Below are 19,962 nucleotides of genomic sequence, written 5' to 3' on the forward strand. Positions count from 1 at the left end.
TACTTCATCAAGAACATTCTTAAGCGAAACTGGTATTTAAAAATTTTAAGGATACAATGACAGTTTAGAACAGTTTGGAATCTTGGCCTTGATTCATGCTAGGGCACTAGCAGTTTTACCTACCACTGCTTTTGCACCATCAGTGCAAATACCAATATACTGAAAAAGGCAAGTGATGTCTTAATATTATTATGAAATAGTTTTGACCTTATGGACACCCTTTTGGGTCTTAGGGACCTCAAAGGTTCACAGACCACACTTTGAGAACTAAAGGGAAACAGTAAGAGCTTATTTATATAAAATATCAATTTTCCAATATAGTCAATAATCTGGAATTAGAATAGTGCTGAAATGCTTAGATTTGTTTGGACTATTTTTGGAAGTAAACAGCAGCAAAAATATCTAATAGCCAATGGTCAAAAAGATATTCCTGATGCAATGATGCTTTCTGACCCAAAGCAAACAAGCACTTTTAAGCAGCACCACAAAGGAGACAGGAAGGAAGCAAAAAAGAAAAATATAGAAATGAAGGAAAGAACGGTGACAAGTAGAAACAATATAAAGACATGGGTTACTACGTAATTCTGACTTTGCTGAATGCCTGCTGTATTGAAGGCACTGTGCCAGGACGTGGGGGGTATTGAAGGAAAATAAAGGCCAGTCACAGTTCCACTTGCCCTAAAGAAACTAATAATAGGAGCCAAGTAGCCATGTACGTAAGTAGCAATGTTGTGAGTCATAATCTGTGCCATGCGAGAGGAATAAACAAAACGCTAAAGGAACATGAGGGAAAACAGCTATCCTTTCAAATAAAAACAATAAAAAATCCTATGTTTTAGAGACAGAAAATGGTATTTTCTCTACCAAAGGCAATGGGAACCTACATCATTACCATATGCAAGAAGATTCCAAGGTTCCAGGGGGTAATTCCAAATGAAATTCCCCATTAGTGGTATGCATGAGAAGATAATTTTATATCCCAAACTCTTCCAGTATATTTTTACCCATTCTCATATCTAAGTCTACCATGAAACAAAATGAGGATTTAAACCTGCCACTGATCCTACCTTTCTAAGTGGTCCAAGATCAAGAACCACTAAAAAAAAAAACAAAAAAATCACTACTGGGAGATTATGAAAGGTCATCCATAAATAAAGGTGATCTCCCAAAGCAGAATGAAAACACTTAAACCTTTATATCTGGGACTTCCCTGGTGGCATAGTGGTTCAGACTCCGCGCTCCCAATACAGGGGGCCCGGGTTCGATCCCTGCTCAAGGAACTAGATCCCACATGCATGCCACAACTAGGAGTTCGCATTCCGCAACTAAGGAGCCTGTGAGCCGCAACTAAGGAGCCTGCGTGCTGCAACTAAGGAGCTGGCGAAACACAACTAAGGAGACTGCAAGCCGCAACTAAGAGACCCCGTGCAACCAAAGAAAGAAAGAAAGACACCCAGTTCTCAAAAACAAACAAACACAAAAAAAACCCTTTATATCTGTCCTGCAGACTTATGTAAGTGTGCCATTTTTTTTTTTTTTTTTTTTTTTGCGGTACGCGGGCCTCTCACTGTTGTGGCCTCTCCCGTTACGGAGCACAGGCTCCGGACGCGCAGGCTCAGTGGCCATGGCTCACGGGGCCAGCCGCTCCGCGGCATGTGGGATCTTCCCGGACCGGGGCACGAACCCATGTCCCCTGCATCGGCAGGCGGACTCTCAACCACTGCACCACCAGGGAAGCCCTAAGTGTGCCATTTTTGATATTCTAATTGTATATGGCTCTACATGGTTCAATTCTCCAACATGGCAACTGACTTTCAAGGCAGTTCTTTTGAATACCTAGTAAAGCACATCATATATTTGCCTCCTTGAAAGGTTAATTACCAAAATAATAGATTATAAAATCTTGACTGTTTTAATTTGAATGCCATAGTAGATAGGGAAAGACATTTAGCATCTCAGATAAGTCAAACTACCTCTGATGAAAGCTCTTGAAAAAGACAAAGTATACACTGAATAGAAGATTGAAGGGTAGTTTCTAATACACTACTCTAAGATAAAATGAGAAAGAAGAAACATTTCAGGTTTAGGCCAAAAGAAAAGATAAAGATAAAAAGAAAAAATGTAAAGGACGGAAAGTCATGCTATTAATAATGGACAATGTCAAAGTGTTAAACCTAAAAGGTACTTTTTAATAACAGAATTTATATCTACAATAAAAATATAACTAACATGTACAACTGCATTCTAATAATGAAATGAATAAACAATGCAGGATACATAAAGCAGAAAGTCAATAGAGACAAATATGAGGCTTTAACTCTCTTGTCTAAATTCTTAATAGAGAAGAGAGAACAAAAACAATTAAGATACAGAAAGGTGTTTTTCAAACATTTTTGATTGGAACCCACTGTAAGAGACCCATTGTAGATTATGACCCTAAACACATCGATTGCTAGACAGACATATATAACTGAAACAAAGGTCTCAGAGGCTTTATTGTAAGTGATACTTTGATAATTTTCTATTTATTCTACTCCATTAAAAAAAGTTATATGCATTTAGTCAGGATACAAGAAACTGACTTTATGACATGTTTGTGATCCAGTTTGAAAAAAATGATATAAATAATAAAACATTATTATTTGACATATAATTAAATCTACAGTTAGATTATGTCTCTTTTCAAGTACACTTAGAACTTTTACAGAAATTGTGTAGTAGGCCGAAAAGAAAATCTCAGTAAATTCATCAAAGAAGAAATACTACAGACCACATTCTCCTATCACAAAAAGTGAAACTGGAAGTAAATGTTAATAAGAACACTGAAGCAAAATTTCAGTCACTTGGAAATTAAAAAAACAAAAAAGAAAAGAAAAAACAAAGAAACCACTTCTTTAAACTTTCAGGTTAAACTTTCTTCAACACTTTATTGAAGAAAAAACAACAGGGCTTCCCTGGTGGCGCAGTGGTTGAGAGTCCGCCTGCCGATGCAGGGGACACGGGTTCGTGCCCTGGTCCAGGAAGATCCCACATGCCACAGAGCGGCTGGGCCCGTGAGCCATGGCCGCTAAGCCTACGCGTCCGGAGCCTGTGCTCCGCAACGGGAGAGGCCACAACAGTGAGAGGCCCACGTACCACAAAAAAAGAAAACAAAACACAACAAAAACATACCAAAATCTACACTACAGGCATACCTTTTTTTACTGCACTTTGCAGATATTGTGCATTTTACAAACTGAAGGTTGGTGGCAACCCTGTGTTGAGCAAGTTTACTGACACCATTTTGGTAGTAATTCTTGCAGTGTTTCAAACTTTTTCATTATTGTGATATTTGCTATGGTGATCTGTGGTCAATGATCTTTGATGTTACTACTGTAATTGTTTTGGGTGCCCAAACAGTGCCCATATAAGATGGCAAACTTAACTGATACACGTTATGTGTGTTCTGACTGCTCCACCAACCTGCCACTTCCTTCATCACTCTCCCTCTCTTCCAGCCTCCCTAGTCCTTTTTTTTTTTTTAATTTATTTATTTGGCTGAGCTGGGTCTTGGTTGTGGCACACAGGATCTTCTTGTGGCATGCGGGATCTTTAGTTGCAGCATGAGGAATCTTTAGTTGTGGCATGCGGGATGCAGTTCCCTGACCAGGGATCAAACCCGGGTCCCCTGCATTGGGAGAGTGGAGTCTTAACCACTGGACCACCAGGGAAGTCCCCAGCATCCCTATTCCTTAAGACACAACAATAAATTAGGCCAATTAATAACCCTCCAATGTTCTCTAAGTATTCAAGTGAAAGGAAAAGTTGCACATCCCTCTCTTTCAAAAGCTAGAAATGATTAAGGTTAGTAAGAAGGCATGTCGAAAGCCAAGACAGGCCAAAAGCTAGGCCTCTTGCACCAGTTAGCCAAGTTGTGAATGCAAAGGAAAAGTTTTTGAAGGAAATTAAAAGTTCTATTCCAGTGGACACACAAATAAGAAGCCAAACAGCCTTTTGCTTATATGGAGAAAGTTTTAGTGGCCTGGATAAAAGATTAAATCAGCCACAGCATTCCCTTAAGCCAAAGCCTAACCCAGAGCAAGGCCCCAACTCTTCCATTCTATGAAGGCTGAAAGAGGTGAGGAAGCTGCAGAAAAGAAGTTTGAAGCTAGCAGAGGTTGGTTCATAAGGCTGAAGAAGCTGTTTCCATAACATAAAAGTGCATGATGAAGCAGCAAGTGTTGATGTAGAGGCTGCCAAGATATCCAGAAGATCTAAGATAATTAATGAAGGTGGTTACACTAAAGAAGAGGTTTTCAATGTAAACCAAACAGCTTTCTACTGGAAGAAGATGCCATCTAGGACTTCCATAGCTAGAGAGGAGAAGTCAATGCCTGGCTTAAAGGACAAGTTGACTCTCCTGTTAAGGGCTAATGCAGCTGGTAACTTTAAGTTGAAGTCAATGCTAATTTACCATTCTAAAAATCCTAGGGCCCTTAAGAATTATGCTAAATCTACTCTGCCTGTGCTCTATAAATGGAAAAAAGTCTGGATGACAGCACATCTGTTTGTAACACCAAATACTGAATATATTAAACCCACTGTTGAGACCTACTGCTCGGAAAAAGATTCCTTTCAAAATATGACTGCTCATTGACAATGCACCCGGTCACTTAAGAGCTCTGATAGAGATGTACAATGAGATTGTTTTCATGTCTGCTAACACAACATCCATTCTGCAGCCCATGGATCAAGGACTTTTGACTTAAAAGTCCTATTATTTAAGAAATATTTTCCATAAGGCTACAGCTGCCATCAATAGCAATTTCTCTGATGGATCTGGGCAAAGTCAATTGAAAACCTTTTGGAAAGGAGTCACCATTCTAGATGCCATTAAGAACAGTTGTGATTCATGAGAAGAGGTCAAAATATCAACCTAACAGGAGGTTGGAAGAAGCTGATTCCAACCCTCATGGATGACTTCAAGACTTCAGTGGAAGAATGAACTGCAGATGTTCTAGAATTACAAGTGGTGCCTTGGGATTTCCCTGGCAGTCCAATGGTTAAGACTGAGCTTCTACTGCAGGGGGTTTGGGTTTGATCCCTGGTCGGGGAAATAATATCCCAATACTGCATGCAGAGCAGCCCCCCCAAAAGAAGAAAGAAAGAAAGAAAAAAAAATTCAGGAGGAGTGGTCCCTGAAGATGTGACTGAATTGCTGCAATCTCACGATAGAACTTTAATGGAGAAGTTGCTTCTTATGGATGAACAAAGGAAGGAGTTTCTTGGGATGAAATCTACTCTTGGTGAAGATGCTGTGAAGACTGTTGACATAACAACAAAGGATTTAGAATACTACATAAACTTAGCTGATAAAGCAGTGACAAGGTTTGGAAGGACTGACTCCAATTCTGAAAGAAGTTCTGCTGTAGGTAAAATGTTACCAAACAGCACTGCACGCTATAGAGAAATCATTTGTGGAAGAAAGAATCAACTGATGCAGAAACGTCACTGTGGTCCTATTTTAAGAAGCTGCCATGGCCACCCCAGGCCTCAGCAACCACCACCCTGAGCAGTCAGCAGCCCTTAACATCGAGGCAAGACCCTCCCCCAGCAAAGACATTACAACTCACCAAAGGCTCAGATGATGGTTAAAAATTTTTAGCAATGAAGTTTCTTAATTAAGGTACGTACATTGTTTTTTTTTAAGACAATGCTACTGCACACTTAAAAGACTATAGTATAAACATAACTTTTATATGCACTGGGAAACCAAAAAATTCATGTGACTTGCTTTACTGCGATACTTTATTGTGGTGGTCTGGAACCAAACCCGTAATATCTCTGAGGTATGCCTATAATGATGACATTTCAAATATAAGAAAAAGGATTTGTCAATAAATGGTTCTGGGATAAGTGACTAGTAAATGATAAATAATGAACAAAGGAGAAAACCGTATCACCTTTTCTTTAGCCCTTATAACAAACTCCAGATGAAAGTTAAGGTTTAAAAAAATTTAAAAAAACAACTCATATCCATCAGTGTGGCTACAAAAAAACACCCCAAAAAACAAAACAAAAAAACAGAAAATAACAAGTGTTGGCAAGGATGTGGAGAGAAACTGGACCCCTTGTGCACTGTTAGTGGGAATGTAAAATGGTGCAGCTACTGTGGAAAATACATGGTGGCTTCCTGTATGATCTAGCAATTCCATTTCTGGGTGTATACCTAAAAGAACTGAAAGCAGGGTCTGGAAGAGATATTTGTATACTCATTTTCACAGCAGCATTATTCACAATAGCCCCAAAGTGAAAGCAACCCAAGTGTCATCCACAAATGAATAATAAAGAAAATGTAGGTATACATACAAGGAAATATTCTTCAGCCTTAAAAAGTGAGGAAATTCTGATACACGTTACAATGTGGATGAATCTTGAAGACATTAGAGAAAGTGAAATAAGGCAGTAAAAAAAGACTGCCACTTTTTGGCATGATTCCACTTTTATAATGTACCTAGGGTAGTCAAGTACATAGAGACAGAAGATGTAAGGGTGATTGCTGGGGGTAAGAAGGAATTGTTTAAGGGGTAAAGAGTTTCAGTTTTGCAAGATGAAAAGAGTTCCAAAGATTGGGTGTACAACAATGTGAATGTACTTAACCCTCTTTGACCTGTACACTTAAAACTAGTTATTGCATATTTTATGTGTGTACATTTTACTAAAATTAAGAAGAAAATTAACACAGATGTGATAGAAGAAAATATGGATGAATATATTTATAATGTGGTGGTAGGGAATGGCTTTCTTTTACCAAATCTTTTACCAGGTCAGATCAGGACCTAAAACCCATAAGCCTTGAAAAAGATGAACAAACTGACCATATAAAAATGTAAAACTTCTCTGTCACAAACAACAAACAGAATTAAAAGAATAAAATAAAAAAAGTATAAATCATTTATCAGAAAATGAGAAAAAGGAACACAGAAAAAGTTCAAATTGCTAATAACATTTATGAAAACATACTTAACCTTAAAAATAAAGAATAAAAATAATGCAATTTAATTGCTTATTAGCCATTTAAAGATTAAAAATGTTTGCAGGGCTTCCCTGGTGGCGCAGTGGTTAAGAGTCCGCCTGCCGATGCAGGGGACACGGGTTCGTGCCCCGGTCTGGGAAGATCCCACATGCCGCGGAGCGGCTGGGCCCGTGAGCCATGGCTGCTGAGCCTGCGCGTCCGGAGCCTGTGCTCCGCAATGGGAGAGGCCACAACAGTGAGAGGCCCATGTACCGCAAAAAAAAAAAAAAAAAACAAAAAAAAAACAAAAAACAACTCTCTTAAAAATGTTTGCAATATTTTAGCCTGGTATGAAAAAGCAGACATCTCAAAACCAAGCTGCAGTGTGGTGCAAACTGGTAAAACTTCTGTGTAGGGTGATTTGGCAGTTACTAAAATATTACTCATATTCCCTCTAATCTGACAATTCCATTTCCCAGAATTCTTCCACAGACTGTACAGAGGCAAAAATATTTATTCAAAAGGATGGTCACTACAGCATTCTTTTAACAACAACAAAAAGAAGAAGAAATAAACCAAAACAACCAATGTCTATAAACAGGAAACTGCATGAATTATAATACATCTGTGTATAATAAGATACACTGTGGTCACTAAAAAAAATTGAAGTACAGTATATTTTATATGAACTGACATGGAGAGTATAAAAAATCTACTTTTTAGTTAATAGTGAGTTGCATTACGATATGTATGTACATAATACTATTTTATCTAAAAAAAAAAAAAAAGCTAGAATATATACAGGCCGGAAAAAAATACAAAAGAATAAATACCAACACTAAACGAGGATTACAGAAGAGTCTCTCTTCATTACACACTGTTGTAATCATTTAATTCTTTTATATAACATTTTATTTTGAAGAAAATAGCCAAGCATGGAAAGTAAAAAGGTAGAGAAGGAAAACACAAATAAAAAATGTACATTTAAAATGTACTTAAGGGTTTCCCTGGTGGCACAGTGGTTGAGAGTCCGCCTGCCGAAGCAGGGGACACGGGTCTGTGCCGCGGTCCGGGAAGATCCCACGTGCCGTGGAGCGGCTGGGCCCGTGAGCCATGGCCACTGAGCCTGAGCGTCCAGGGCCTGTGCTCCGCAACGGGAGAGCCCACAACAGTGAGAGGCCCGCGTACGGCCAAAAAAAAAAAGTACTTAAGACATTTAGACTCACTGTACTTTCTATTAGAACAATCGAGCACTAACCCTTTTACCAATTATTGCTTTTCAACTAACACTAATAGAAACCAAAATTTCTATCCAAAGATATAATGATGATTCACATCTTGGCCACACACACTTTAAAAGGACTGAGGAATACCTGATGGTTACAGATCATAAGGCTAAAATGGTATATTCAGCTTCATCATTCAAAGGATCTTATCCATTTTACAGCTTGCAAGGACTTCAGAGAACATCTAGACGAAGGAAGTGAAATCCAAAAACGATAATGTCTTAATCAAGATCATACCATCCGTAAGTGGCAGAGCATTGCTCTCTGGAAATCTTTTCTGATAACAGGTATAATTTAAACCTTTTTCTCTCACTTATTAACAATGGCTACTTTCTACATGACAACCACATCTAAAGAGCAACCGCTTTATAAGGCTGAATATATTTGATCAAGAAAAGAAATTCTTCAAGCATATACTTAAACTTTCCTCCAACCCAACCTCATAATAACCTATGAACCCATCTATTTTTCTCTTTCACTCCCCCTCCCCTGGATAAAATGTGTCTTTATTCCAAGTTAAATAGTCCAGCTATGTGCACATTCCCATCCCCTTGATGTCTTTCTTCAGATACCTCCCCTCCCTCATCCTTTTCCTCTCCCCTAGCTTCTTCCCCTTGGATGCTCAATTTTCAACATTCCTCAAACATCTTTTCTTGACATTGCTTCCCCGTCAAGCTGTTTCTCTCCTTCCCGTCTTGGAAGAGTAGTCTTCACTTCCTCAGCTTTCTACTGAAACTGCTAAAGGTCAACAGGAACTTTAATTTCCAAGGAAAGTGGTCTCTCATCAGATCCAACTTGACCTCTCTGCAACATCTGAAACGGTTCACTATACACCATCCTGGACACTCTCCTATCTTCCACTTCCAGGGCATTATCATTTTCTAGGACTGTTCTAGTCATCCTTTGTATCTTTCATTGGTTCCCCTTCCTCTGTCCATCATTAAATACTGATGCTTCTTACCACGTATCTTGCTTAGGACATTTTTTGGTAACTACCACAAGGATGGCTCCCAAGTTGATTTCTCAGATTCCGACCACTCTCCGAGCTCCAAACTCCAATGTTCAACCCTCTACTAGACCTTGCTACTGACATATAAGAAGTAACCCAAATTCAACATGCTTTGGTGTCTTCCTCCTAATCCTACTGCCTAATTCAGTTGACGGTGCCAATCATTCAGCTGTCCAAGCAAGGAACATGTGAGTTACCTTTAAATCCTCCACATTTAACTGATCATCAAATACCATCAAATAAATATCATATAAAACTTCCCTAAACTGCCTCCTTTGTCATCCCTACTGTCATTTCCCTACAGGTAGGCTTCAATTATGGCAACATCTTCATTAATGTTTTTCCCATACCGAAATGCTCTGTATTGTGTACCAAATAAAGTCCATCCTCCCTGGCACAGCATATATAGGCCCCTCCCAACCCAGCAGTTTTTGTTTCTAACTCTTTTCAGCTTCATCTATACTGCCCTACACCTCCTCTTCCCTAGATAACCTCACCTATTCCATTTACATACCACACTCCAAGGCAACATGTATTGCCATCCCTAGTTCACTGAATAAGCAATGAGTCATTGCTTAGGGTCCACTCAAAGTCATCTCTCTATGACTTTTCCTGATCCTCTACAGAAAGAAGGGATAATTTAATCACTGTGAATCAGACTGTGGTTCTACACTGCTTAGTATCTTCCCTTATTATGAGTTACCACATTGTGCTATTTTAACTATATATATTTACATGTCCTTTCTTCTTGGTATCCCTTGAGGATCATGCTTAGTTCAACTTTTTATTCTTTATGCATAAAACATAGTAGGTTCTCTCCTCTCACACTCATTTGTCATTGCTTTATTCTCTCCAAACCTGCTATGCTCCCAGAAAAATCAAATAAAAAAAGAGAAATAAAGTGTAAGTAATAACCATTGATAATTCTGGGCACTGTGAGAGTAAAATAAATCTACGCAGGGGGAGGTGACCACAGGTTAAGTGTATGCCCTCATATCCAAAGGCTGGATTAAGGGAGCCTGGCCTATATCAAAAGTAGTTTCAAGTATCCATGGCTAAAGAATGACTGATGGCTATGGCACTGTTTCAAGATCATAAAGAGGAGGAGGAATATTTTTAAAATGTGTACAAAGGACTAATACCACCTAATCATCATCCAAAACTCCTTCTTTCAACACTTATTTACTGAAGGCCTACTATACACCAGTCAGTCACTGTTCTGAGCAATGGGGATGGATAGATGAACAAGGTCTTTGCTCTTACAGATCTTATATTCTAATAGGAGAGACACGTATATATAATGCAGTGTATATAAAAAATACAGTACAGTAAAAGGGGGGGAGGGGGGTGGTTGCTACTTCAGAGAGTGGTCAAGAAAAGACCTTCTAAAAAAGGGTAACACTTCACTAGGCCCTAATGGAACAAAGCAGAGTCACAAGCAGATATCAACAGAAAGCGTCTTGGGGGCAGATGGAAGAGCAAATGGGAAAAGGAACGACTGAATGGGGTTTGGCGTATTCAAGGAACAGTGTATCTGTGGCACAGTAACTGAAGGAGAGGGGTAGGAAATTAAATCTTAACTCGTATTAGGTAAAATAATAGGATTAACTGAAAAAGAGTGATTACAGGTAATTTTAACCACACACAATTTCTGTCTTATAAGCTTAGACCCTAAAACTATTTTAAATAAGCAAACATAGCATCATCCCACAAAATAACAGAATAAGTTACTAGTTGATGATAAAGAAAGTAAGGTCAATATTCATATCCCACTGACAATTTCCCAATGTCCATATCCAGTGTGATCTTAAATCCAACTTGCGTCTTGACCTCCACACAGGCCCAATGCGCAATTCAGCATCTCCCTCCCCCATGCTAAGTTAAGCTGCATTTGGTCTACTGCTAAATTGAGGGCAGGACCTTTGATTCTCATTTGAATTTTTATTTTTTCCTTTTTTTTTTTTTTTTTGCGGTACACGGGCCTCTCACTGCTGCAGCCTCTCCCGCTGCGGAGCACAGGCTCCGGATGCGCAGGCTCAGCGGCCATGGCTCACGGGCCCAGCCGCTCCGCGGCATGTGGGATCCTCCCGGACCGGGGCACGAACCTGCGTCCCCTGCATCGGCAGGCGGACCCTCAACCACTGCGCCACCAGGGAAGCCCCTCATGTGAATTTTTAAAGGCATGCCCAACGTCTTACAGTGGGTACTTCATACCTATCCTAATGACAGAACTACCTTTTTTCCCTCAATCACTTAAACTAAAATTCTTAACATGCATTTTTATCTCACTCCCACACAACGACCTAATTGTAAAATCTTGCCCTTTCTTACTGTGATCTCTCATACCTCGTTCTTCTCTATCTGTACTGCCATCATTAAGTCTAGACTATGAGAGCTTCCTAAATGATTTCTCTCTCTTTAAACTCTACCCTTTAACAATACATAGTACTCATGACTGCTAGACTGATTGTTTTTACAGAACAAGATTCTTTCATCATTTTGCCCTTCTACTTTTGCATGGATCTACAATGTAAAGTCTCAACTTTGCCTTCGTTTTCAAGATTCTCAAAAATCCACAGGATCAATTACAATAATCTTTTCCAAAAGCAAAGCTCTCTATTCCTAGTAGGATGAACCCTCACCATTCCTGAAAAAAAACCTTGACTTCCGTATTTCCCAAGTGTCATCAACAATGACCATAGGATTTCTAAAGACAATCTCAATTTTGAGAGTAATTTATGTATGAAAAGTCCCAGTAAAGAAAGATGGAGTGAAGTCTCCTTAGGAAAAAAAGAGGAACGCAGAAAAACACCTTCTGGTTAGAAAAAGCAATTAAAAATTTCACATTACTTATATTGATAAATAACTAAAACATTTCATTGAATTCCAGTTTACAAAGTGCTTTTATTTTAGAGGTGAAAAAATTGTGAATCTCAGATAATCTAAGTGACTTGCCCAATGTCCCATTTAACTAAAATGACGAAGCAGAGGCTTCCAAGGACTCAAAATCCCATGCCTACACCCTGGCCTTCCCTGCCCTAACTACATAAGAAACAGATTAAAATATTTACTGTTAAAATATTAAAGTACCTGGATGTTTAGACATTAACCACAGCACATTATGCAAACCAAGTATCTGTTCAAAGAATGCACACAGGGATGTCACTCCAGTGCTTAAATCCTCCAGTGGTTTGAAATCAGGTAAGCTCCAAACTCTTCAGATAAACAAAGCCTTTCACAATTTGACTTCTAATTACCACTTAACCCAACCTACCAAATTGTTCCACCATGTTCCAATTACACCAAAGTATTTTAAAATATTATTCTAATGATAATTTGTAGGGACTCTGCCCTCACTGCTACATTTAAGTAGAAGAATAGCAGACAAAATGGGGATATCAAAGGTGAAGACATATATTACCAATTTTGAAATTTAAAAGCTGCTTGTGAAATACTGAGTTTTGCACTAAAAAAAGGTATTACTGAATTAAACACTAAAATATAACTTGGAATTAGACTGCTTGGATTTGAGCTCCGGTTCTACGATCTTGCTAACAATTTAACCTCCCTGGGGCTCATTTCTGCAAAATGTGGATAATAATATCTTATAAGCTTGTTGTACAAATTAAATGAGAGGATGTGAAGCACTCACCGCTATGCCTAAAACACAGTAAAAGATCAAATATATTCTAATCGTTAACTGCTCGAAGAACATAGATTAAGATGGGAATGCTAATTTTTGGCTCCTTCTCCAACCCTACTGTCCGTGACAACTAGCTGAAGAGGTTAAAAATGGTTCATTCACCATGAAGAATACCAATTATTCATTCGCACTTTGGAGAGCTCCAGGAAGTCAGGTGGTTGGCAAAATCTGAACGTGATCTGCTCTTCATCTGCTCATAGAGGCTGTGTTCAGGCACCTTGAATAAAGTCTAACTCACAGCAGGTGATCAATGTTTTTTGGAGAAATACTGGAATGAATGTAAACGTCTGGCAGTAACATCCTCAAAGTGTATCATAGGACTGACTCACCGAGTTCTTCCTCCCTTAGCTACCACTCTGACCTAAATTCTGATTTTAGCCTCCATCATTGGGCCATAATCTAAGAACTCCCAAAAAAGCGGAACAACTATGGAAGGATAATCAGTTGGAGGTACATGGTGCCTTTGGCAGTCCCAAAGCTGTATGTAAAAGGGCATGGTGAAGGACAATGCATCAGTATGTATGACATCAAGCACAAAAATTAGAAGCTCTTCTGCCTTTCTTCTTAAAAAAACAAAAAAGAAAACCTCAAAAAACAAACAAACGAAAAAACCTCTCTATCTCTTGATGCTGTATCAATTTGCAACACTGTAACTCACCTGTTTTTTCAGTTATATCTGAGTCAGGGGTGCCTGCCCTGCTAACTTCCCCTTCAGCATTCTCCTCTTCAGCACTAAGAGAAATTGGTGAAGAAGGGCCAGGCAGGGAGGGCTGAGGGGTTGCTTCGGGCGCCTCCTCAATCTTATTCCTTTTCTCAAAGCGAAAACGGTCCAGGTTGAAAAGATTCATATTGGTAGAAACCACCACCTCGTGGGGATGGGAGCTTTAAATGAACTATCTGCAGGGAGAAAACAAAAAGAGGCCATGAAATCAATATAAAATACAAAGCCACAGCAGTTCATTCCGAAGGCAATTAAGAGCCCGCAAACATGTCAGTGGCTCAGGATGACTATTATGGCTGCGCCTCATTGTTAGCCCACAACAATCAGGTGGACAGGGGTATCCTTTTAAAATTTTCCATTGCTCTTTTCACTCCCCTTCGTTTCCCACCCCCCCCCCCACCTCGCCCCTCCTTCCTCGAACCACACGCTGACCCTCGTGCAACCTCCTCTTACCCCAGCACGCGCAGGCACGTTCCCCACGCTAACCCCCTGCGGGCGGCGCGCCCGCCCACAGTGAGAGGCTCCCTGCACTACGATGCTCCCTGCCTCGAAAAAGGACGTGCCAAGGCCCGTGCCTCGACACTGCGGGGACACAAAGGGGCCAAAGGAGGGGAGCGGCGGAGGCCGTGCTGGCGGGCACCCGCCCGGAAGTTGACGCGGCGCGATCCCAGCTGAGAGGAAGCTGATAGGATCAAGCAAACACAGGGAAGGTTCAGAAGTGGGAGTGTGCTGCGGCACCTCTTTTAACGCTCGCTCGCTCCTTATCACTCTTCCCTTAGTACTTACAGTCTTGCAGCCTCGGTGCACTGTAACAAAGGTTGAAAAGCGAAAATAATTCCTGGCGCGGAGCGACGGTAGCCGGGCCGGGACCTTCTAAAACGGAACGGAGAAGCCTAATGAGCGCGTAATGATGACGGAATACGCAGCCTAGGCTTTTCTCTTCCCCAGCGACGTGTGAGTGGAAAATGTCTAGGCGCGCGCTGTTGTCATGGTAACCAATACCCGCCTCTTTGCCCTGGGAGCTTGCTTGCGGCCTGTTTCTTCAGGTTAGCCAGAAAGTTGTTAAATAGAACAATAATAAATAGCACAATGACAATATATAGCCTAATAAGAATATTTAATATAATATATGATATATTATAATCTATAATATTTACATAATGTGTCGACAGTATAACACCATTGTTCTAAAGCCTTTACGTATAATCTCAAGAAAGCTGTTTTTATAAAATAAGGAAACTGAGGCCTGCAGATGTTAAGTAGTTAATTTAGTAATGAGGAAAACCCAGGTATGTTGAGCTTCAAAGCGTATGAACTGCCTCCGCACTGTTGGCTGGATTGTTCCTAGAGTGGAATATGACAATTAATTCCCATATCTTTTTTTTTTTTTTTTAGATGTTGGGGGTAGGAGTTTTTATTAATTAATTAATTTATTTTTGCTGTGTTGGGTCTTCGTTTCTGTGTGAGGGCTTTCTCTAGTTGCGGCAAGCGGGGGCCACTCTTCATCGCGGTGCGCGGGCCTCTCACTATCGCGGCCTCTCTTGTTGCGGAGCACAGGCTCCGGACGCGCAGGCTCAGCGGCCATGGCTCACAGGCCCAGCCGCTCCGCGGCATGTGGGATCTTCCCAGACCGGGGCACGAACCCGTGTCCCCTGCATCGGCAGGCGGACTCCCAACCACTACGCCACCAGGGAAGCCCTTAATTCCCATATCTTAATGGAAATATTACATTAAGAATATTTCCTCTCTTTGTTCTAACATTAAACAGGCAATTTTTTGAGTCGTAATTTGATCCACTGGTTGGCATTTACCTTGAAGAAGAATTACTACAAGTCATTATTCTGCCAAATACATTGGTCACTGTAAACTCAAATTAGCACTCTGTTTATAAATCAGTGTTTTGAATTGCAGAACACGAACCCACAATTTTATCACATGTGGGCATGCTTATAAAATTAAATGTATAGGCCCATAAAATTCAGGATCAACGATTGAACAATTGGGATTTCCATTGTACCTATCTTTAATATCCCATGAAATGCCCTAGATTTATGCATGCATGTTAAATTATGTGATCAAAGGATACATCAACTTATAAATAGTAAAGTATTTTTGGTATTGAAAAATATTTGCTTTAAGATCTGCTCCCTTAGCCACTTTCAAATATGCAATACAGTATCATTAACTGTAGTCACCATGCTGTACGTGTAATAGAAAAAAAGGAATATTTGCTTCATATTCAGAAAGATCTGGCATTGAAAATGGATTCCATTAGCTGAATGACTTTGAGCAAATTGTATATAACATCTCTAAGTCTCACTTTCCCCATCTTTTAATTGTGGTTGATGATACGGTTGACCTCTTCTCTTAGGGCAATTTTCTGCAGCAGTCCTAACTCCTTGACATTTTGTAGAGCTGGGACAAGAGTGGAAATGGAGACCCACATACCATATATCTAAATGTTTAAACATTATAAATACAAGAGCTAACAAAATGTAAAATTATAATATGTTCGTTCTATCATCCTATTTTGAAAATGACCTGGAAAGCAAGGCTGAGTTTAGAATTCCTATGTGTCAGAATGTGGGAAATTCAAAGAGCATTGGTTGGCACATGTATCCTGTCTTCCCTGTGTCACCCCCTCCCACTTAGTTTGATACCATTGGAGGCCTTGTGTTCATGCATATGGACACCCACCTCAAATGTCCAAATCTGACCCTGCCTAGGGTTGGCATATTTTTTAAAATGTATGCTGTGTTAAATTTGAATTTTAGATAAACAACTAATACTTTTTTAGTATAATTATGTCCCATGCAATATTTGGAACTTATTCATACTAAACGGTTATGTGTTGTTTGTTTGAAATTCAAATTTAACAAAGTATCCTGTATTAAATTTGGCAAACCTACTCCCACCCCACTGCTCCGTCACCTCTCTGACCTAGGTGCCTTTTTGCTACATGTTGGGTCTAAGGATATAGATACTAGAAGCACTATTGGCCCTCAGCAGAAAAGACCTGGGGAAAAAAAATCACTGTTAGCCATTTTGGAGCCTTATGAGCAGAGAATTTTGAGAGCCAGGTACTCAAAAGCATTCACCCCCTGCCCCAGGAACTGACTTTATTATTTTAACAAACCTGTATGTTTATTTTAAGGAGTAAAATATTCATTAGGTATGTGAGTTTTGCTGAAGTTTTTGGTTCATTCTCACCGACTATGGTCATGACTATTTAATTATTTTTTTTATGTTTATCTTTTGTTTTTTTAAAACTTTTTTTAATTTTTAATTTTTAATTGAAGTATAGTTGATTTATAAGTGCATTAGTTTCTGGTGTACAGCAAAGTGATTCAGTTATACATGTGTGTGTGTATTTATATATATATTCTTTTTCAGATTCTTTTCCCTTATAGGTTACTACAAAATGTGGAGTACAGTTTTCTGTGTTATGCAGTAGGTCCTTGTTGGTTATCTATTTATATGTAGCTTTATATGTGTGTGTGTGTATATATATATATATAGATAGATAGATAGATATAATGAAATATTACTCAGCCATAAAAAAGAATGAAATAATGCCATTTACAGCAACATGGATGGACCTAGAGATTATCATACTAAGTAAAGTAAGCCAGACAGAGAAAGACAAATATCATATGATATCACTTATGTGTAGAATCTAAAAAAAAAACGATATGATACAAAAGAACTTATATATGAAACAGATCCACAGATGTAGAAAACAAACTTATGGTTACCAAAGCGGAAGAATAGGGGGAGGGGTAAATTAGGAGTTTGGGATTAACGTATACACACTACTATCAAAAGCATTTTTTAAACATCAAGGCACAGGTTCTGAGTAAACATCTATCTCCCTCACAGATTCCTTGCCCTTCGGGACTGGATGTAGCTGAAAAAGAGCCAAATTGAGCCCTGTAAAGCACTAGGTCCAGTATAGAAAGCATTCTGTCCCAGTTCTAAGTGTGGGGTGTTTCTGCAGCATTCATTGACCTGGGAGAATTACAATGATGATCCAAGATTGGGAGTTTGATTGATGATGGATCAAAAGATTAAGAGAGTATATAACAAAGTAACACAGACTGCCATAACGAAGTACCACAGACTGGGTGGCTTGCACAACAGAAGTTTATTTTCTTACAACTCTGAAGGCTAGAAGTCCAGTTTCAAGGTGTTGGCAGTGTTGGTTTCTTCTGAAGATCATGAGGGAAGAATCTACTCTAAGCCTCTCACTTTGGCTTATAGATGGCTGTCTTCTCCCCAACTTTACATAGTCTTCCGTCTGTACTTGTCTGTGTACAAGTTTCTTTTTTTAAGAAGGACACATCCTATTGGATTAGGGCCCACTTAATGACCATACTTTAACTTAATTACGTTTAGATAGGTTTAAAGAGCCTATCTCCAAGTGTAGTCACATTCTGAGATACTGGGGGTTAGAATTTCAACGTATGAATTTGGTGTGGGGGGAGGGGGATGGAGACACAATGTATCTTGTAACAGGCACAAGAGAGTGGAAGGACTCTCTATTTGGACCTGAAATCTTCTTCTAGAATGATAGCAGGAGTTGGGGCTGAAAACCAGCCCTCTGATTTTTCTTCTTTCTGACCCTAAATATGGTCATTCTCCAAAGTTCAGTCCTTGGTCCTCTGCTTGTCTCACTCTGCTCTTTCCCAGAGAGGTCTGATTATGGTGGTGACTAATTTGCCAAATCTTACTCAACTATAGACTTAAAAAAAGTTAATCTTACTGTTTATAAATTATAACTCAGTAAACATAACAATTTTAAAAAAGTGACTATAAACATTTAATTATTGATATGGAAGAAAAATTTGAAAACCACCTTCTCTCCTAGAATGCATAGGAAAAAAACAAAGAGATGAAATCAATAAGATTTAAAGAAGTGATAAATACAAGAGTCAGAAGACTGAGAAACAACCTTTGATTAATTAATATAATCAAAGAAAATGACCAGAATAAATAATGAAAAATATAATAGAAAATGTTCAGGAGTCTTCATTAGTCTGCAAGTGGAAGAGTGCGTTGGGTTCAAGACAGCAGCAATTAAAAGAGACTATCTACTAAAAATATCCTAAAGAATTCTTTTTTAATTTCAGATTAAAAATGACGTCTTGGGCTTCCCTGGTGGCGCAGTGGTTGAGAGTCCGCCTGCTGATGCAGGGGACATGTGCTCGTGCCTCGGTCCGGGAGGATCCCACATGCTGCGGAGCGGCTGGGCCTGTGGGCCATGGCCGCTGAGCCTGCGCGTCCGGAGCCTGTGCTCCACAATGGGAGAGGCCACAACAGTGAGAGGCCCGCGTACCGCAAAAAAAAAAAAAACAAAAACGACGTCTTGCAAGCATTTTTTTTTTCCACCATAAAACCCCCTACAGCCTACAAAGGGACAAAAAAAATTAGTCAAAAACTTGTTCGTTAAACTAAATGCCTGAAGGTAATTATGCAATATCTACAAAGATTTGAGGGAAAAGATTGGGACTCAGTAATTTTCTAGATCTCATATATATTGTTAATTAATGCAAGAAAAAAATTTCAAATTTTATTTCTTGGGAATACATCTTCCTTAAAATGTTCCTAAAGACATAAATCCAGCTGACAGGGTAAAAAAAATGAAGGTTTCAAGAATGGACAATTCATGGTGTAAAAGTATTCTGTTGAGACTAAAGACAGTTAGGACTTAATAATTATAAATATGGTGTACTAGTCCACTTTTTGTTGCATAACCACTACAAAATTTTAGTTGCATAAAACAATAAGCTTGATTGGCTAATGTGGCTCAACTTCAGGCTACAATAACTGTCTGCACATAGTACATACTCAGTAAATACTTGTTGAGTGAGTTAAAGATATTAATAACTAGACCAAATGTCTAAGCATACAGATAACCAGAAATAAATTTTAAAATAAGCTGAATATCTTCAAAATGATACATGCTATGGAAGAACAACATGAACCAGAGTTTACAAATCTCAGGAAAGAGGTGACATACCTCAAGAAAGGAAGAGAAGTAAAAGAAAAAAAAATATTAGAAAGGTAGATTAAACTGGTTGTAACACATAGATAAACAAACATAACAGATAATGCCTTAAGAGAAATAGAGGGTGAAAAGGATTAAAAAAACTAAAACTAAAAATATACAGGCAAATATATTTCAAGAGAAAATAATAAATATTGAAGATAAATGAAGAAGATCCAACATAATTATAATTGAAGTCACTA

General features: G+C 39.1%; 1 protein-coding gene across 4 annotated transcripts in view; it reads right to left on the reverse strand.

The window, feature by feature from the left end:
- Nucleotides 1–13,840, reverse strand: part of SMARCAD1 (SNF2 related chromatin remodeling ATPase with DExD box 1) — a gene marked incomplete at both ends in the record, with an annotated part of 70,149 nt that extends 56,309 nt beyond the window's left edge. For all 4 annotated transcript variants that reach the window (XM_079703253.1, XM_079703254.1, XM_079703252.1 and 1 more), the window contains one exon: nucleotides 13,651–13,840. In XM_079703253.1, coding sequence (XP_079559379.1) covers nucleotides 13,651–13,840 — 190 coding nt within the window. The remainder of the gene's footprint in view (nucleotides 1–13,650) is intronic.
- Between the last annotated feature and the right edge of the window lie 6,122 nt (nucleotides 13,841–19,962).

Source organism: Hyperoodon ampullatus (genome assembly GCF_949752795.1).
Source record: "Hyperoodon ampullatus genome assembly, chromosome: 1".
In the NCBI taxonomy this organism is placed as follows: Eukaryota; Metazoa; Chordata; class Mammalia; order Artiodactyla; family Ziphiidae; genus Hyperoodon; species Hyperoodon ampullatus.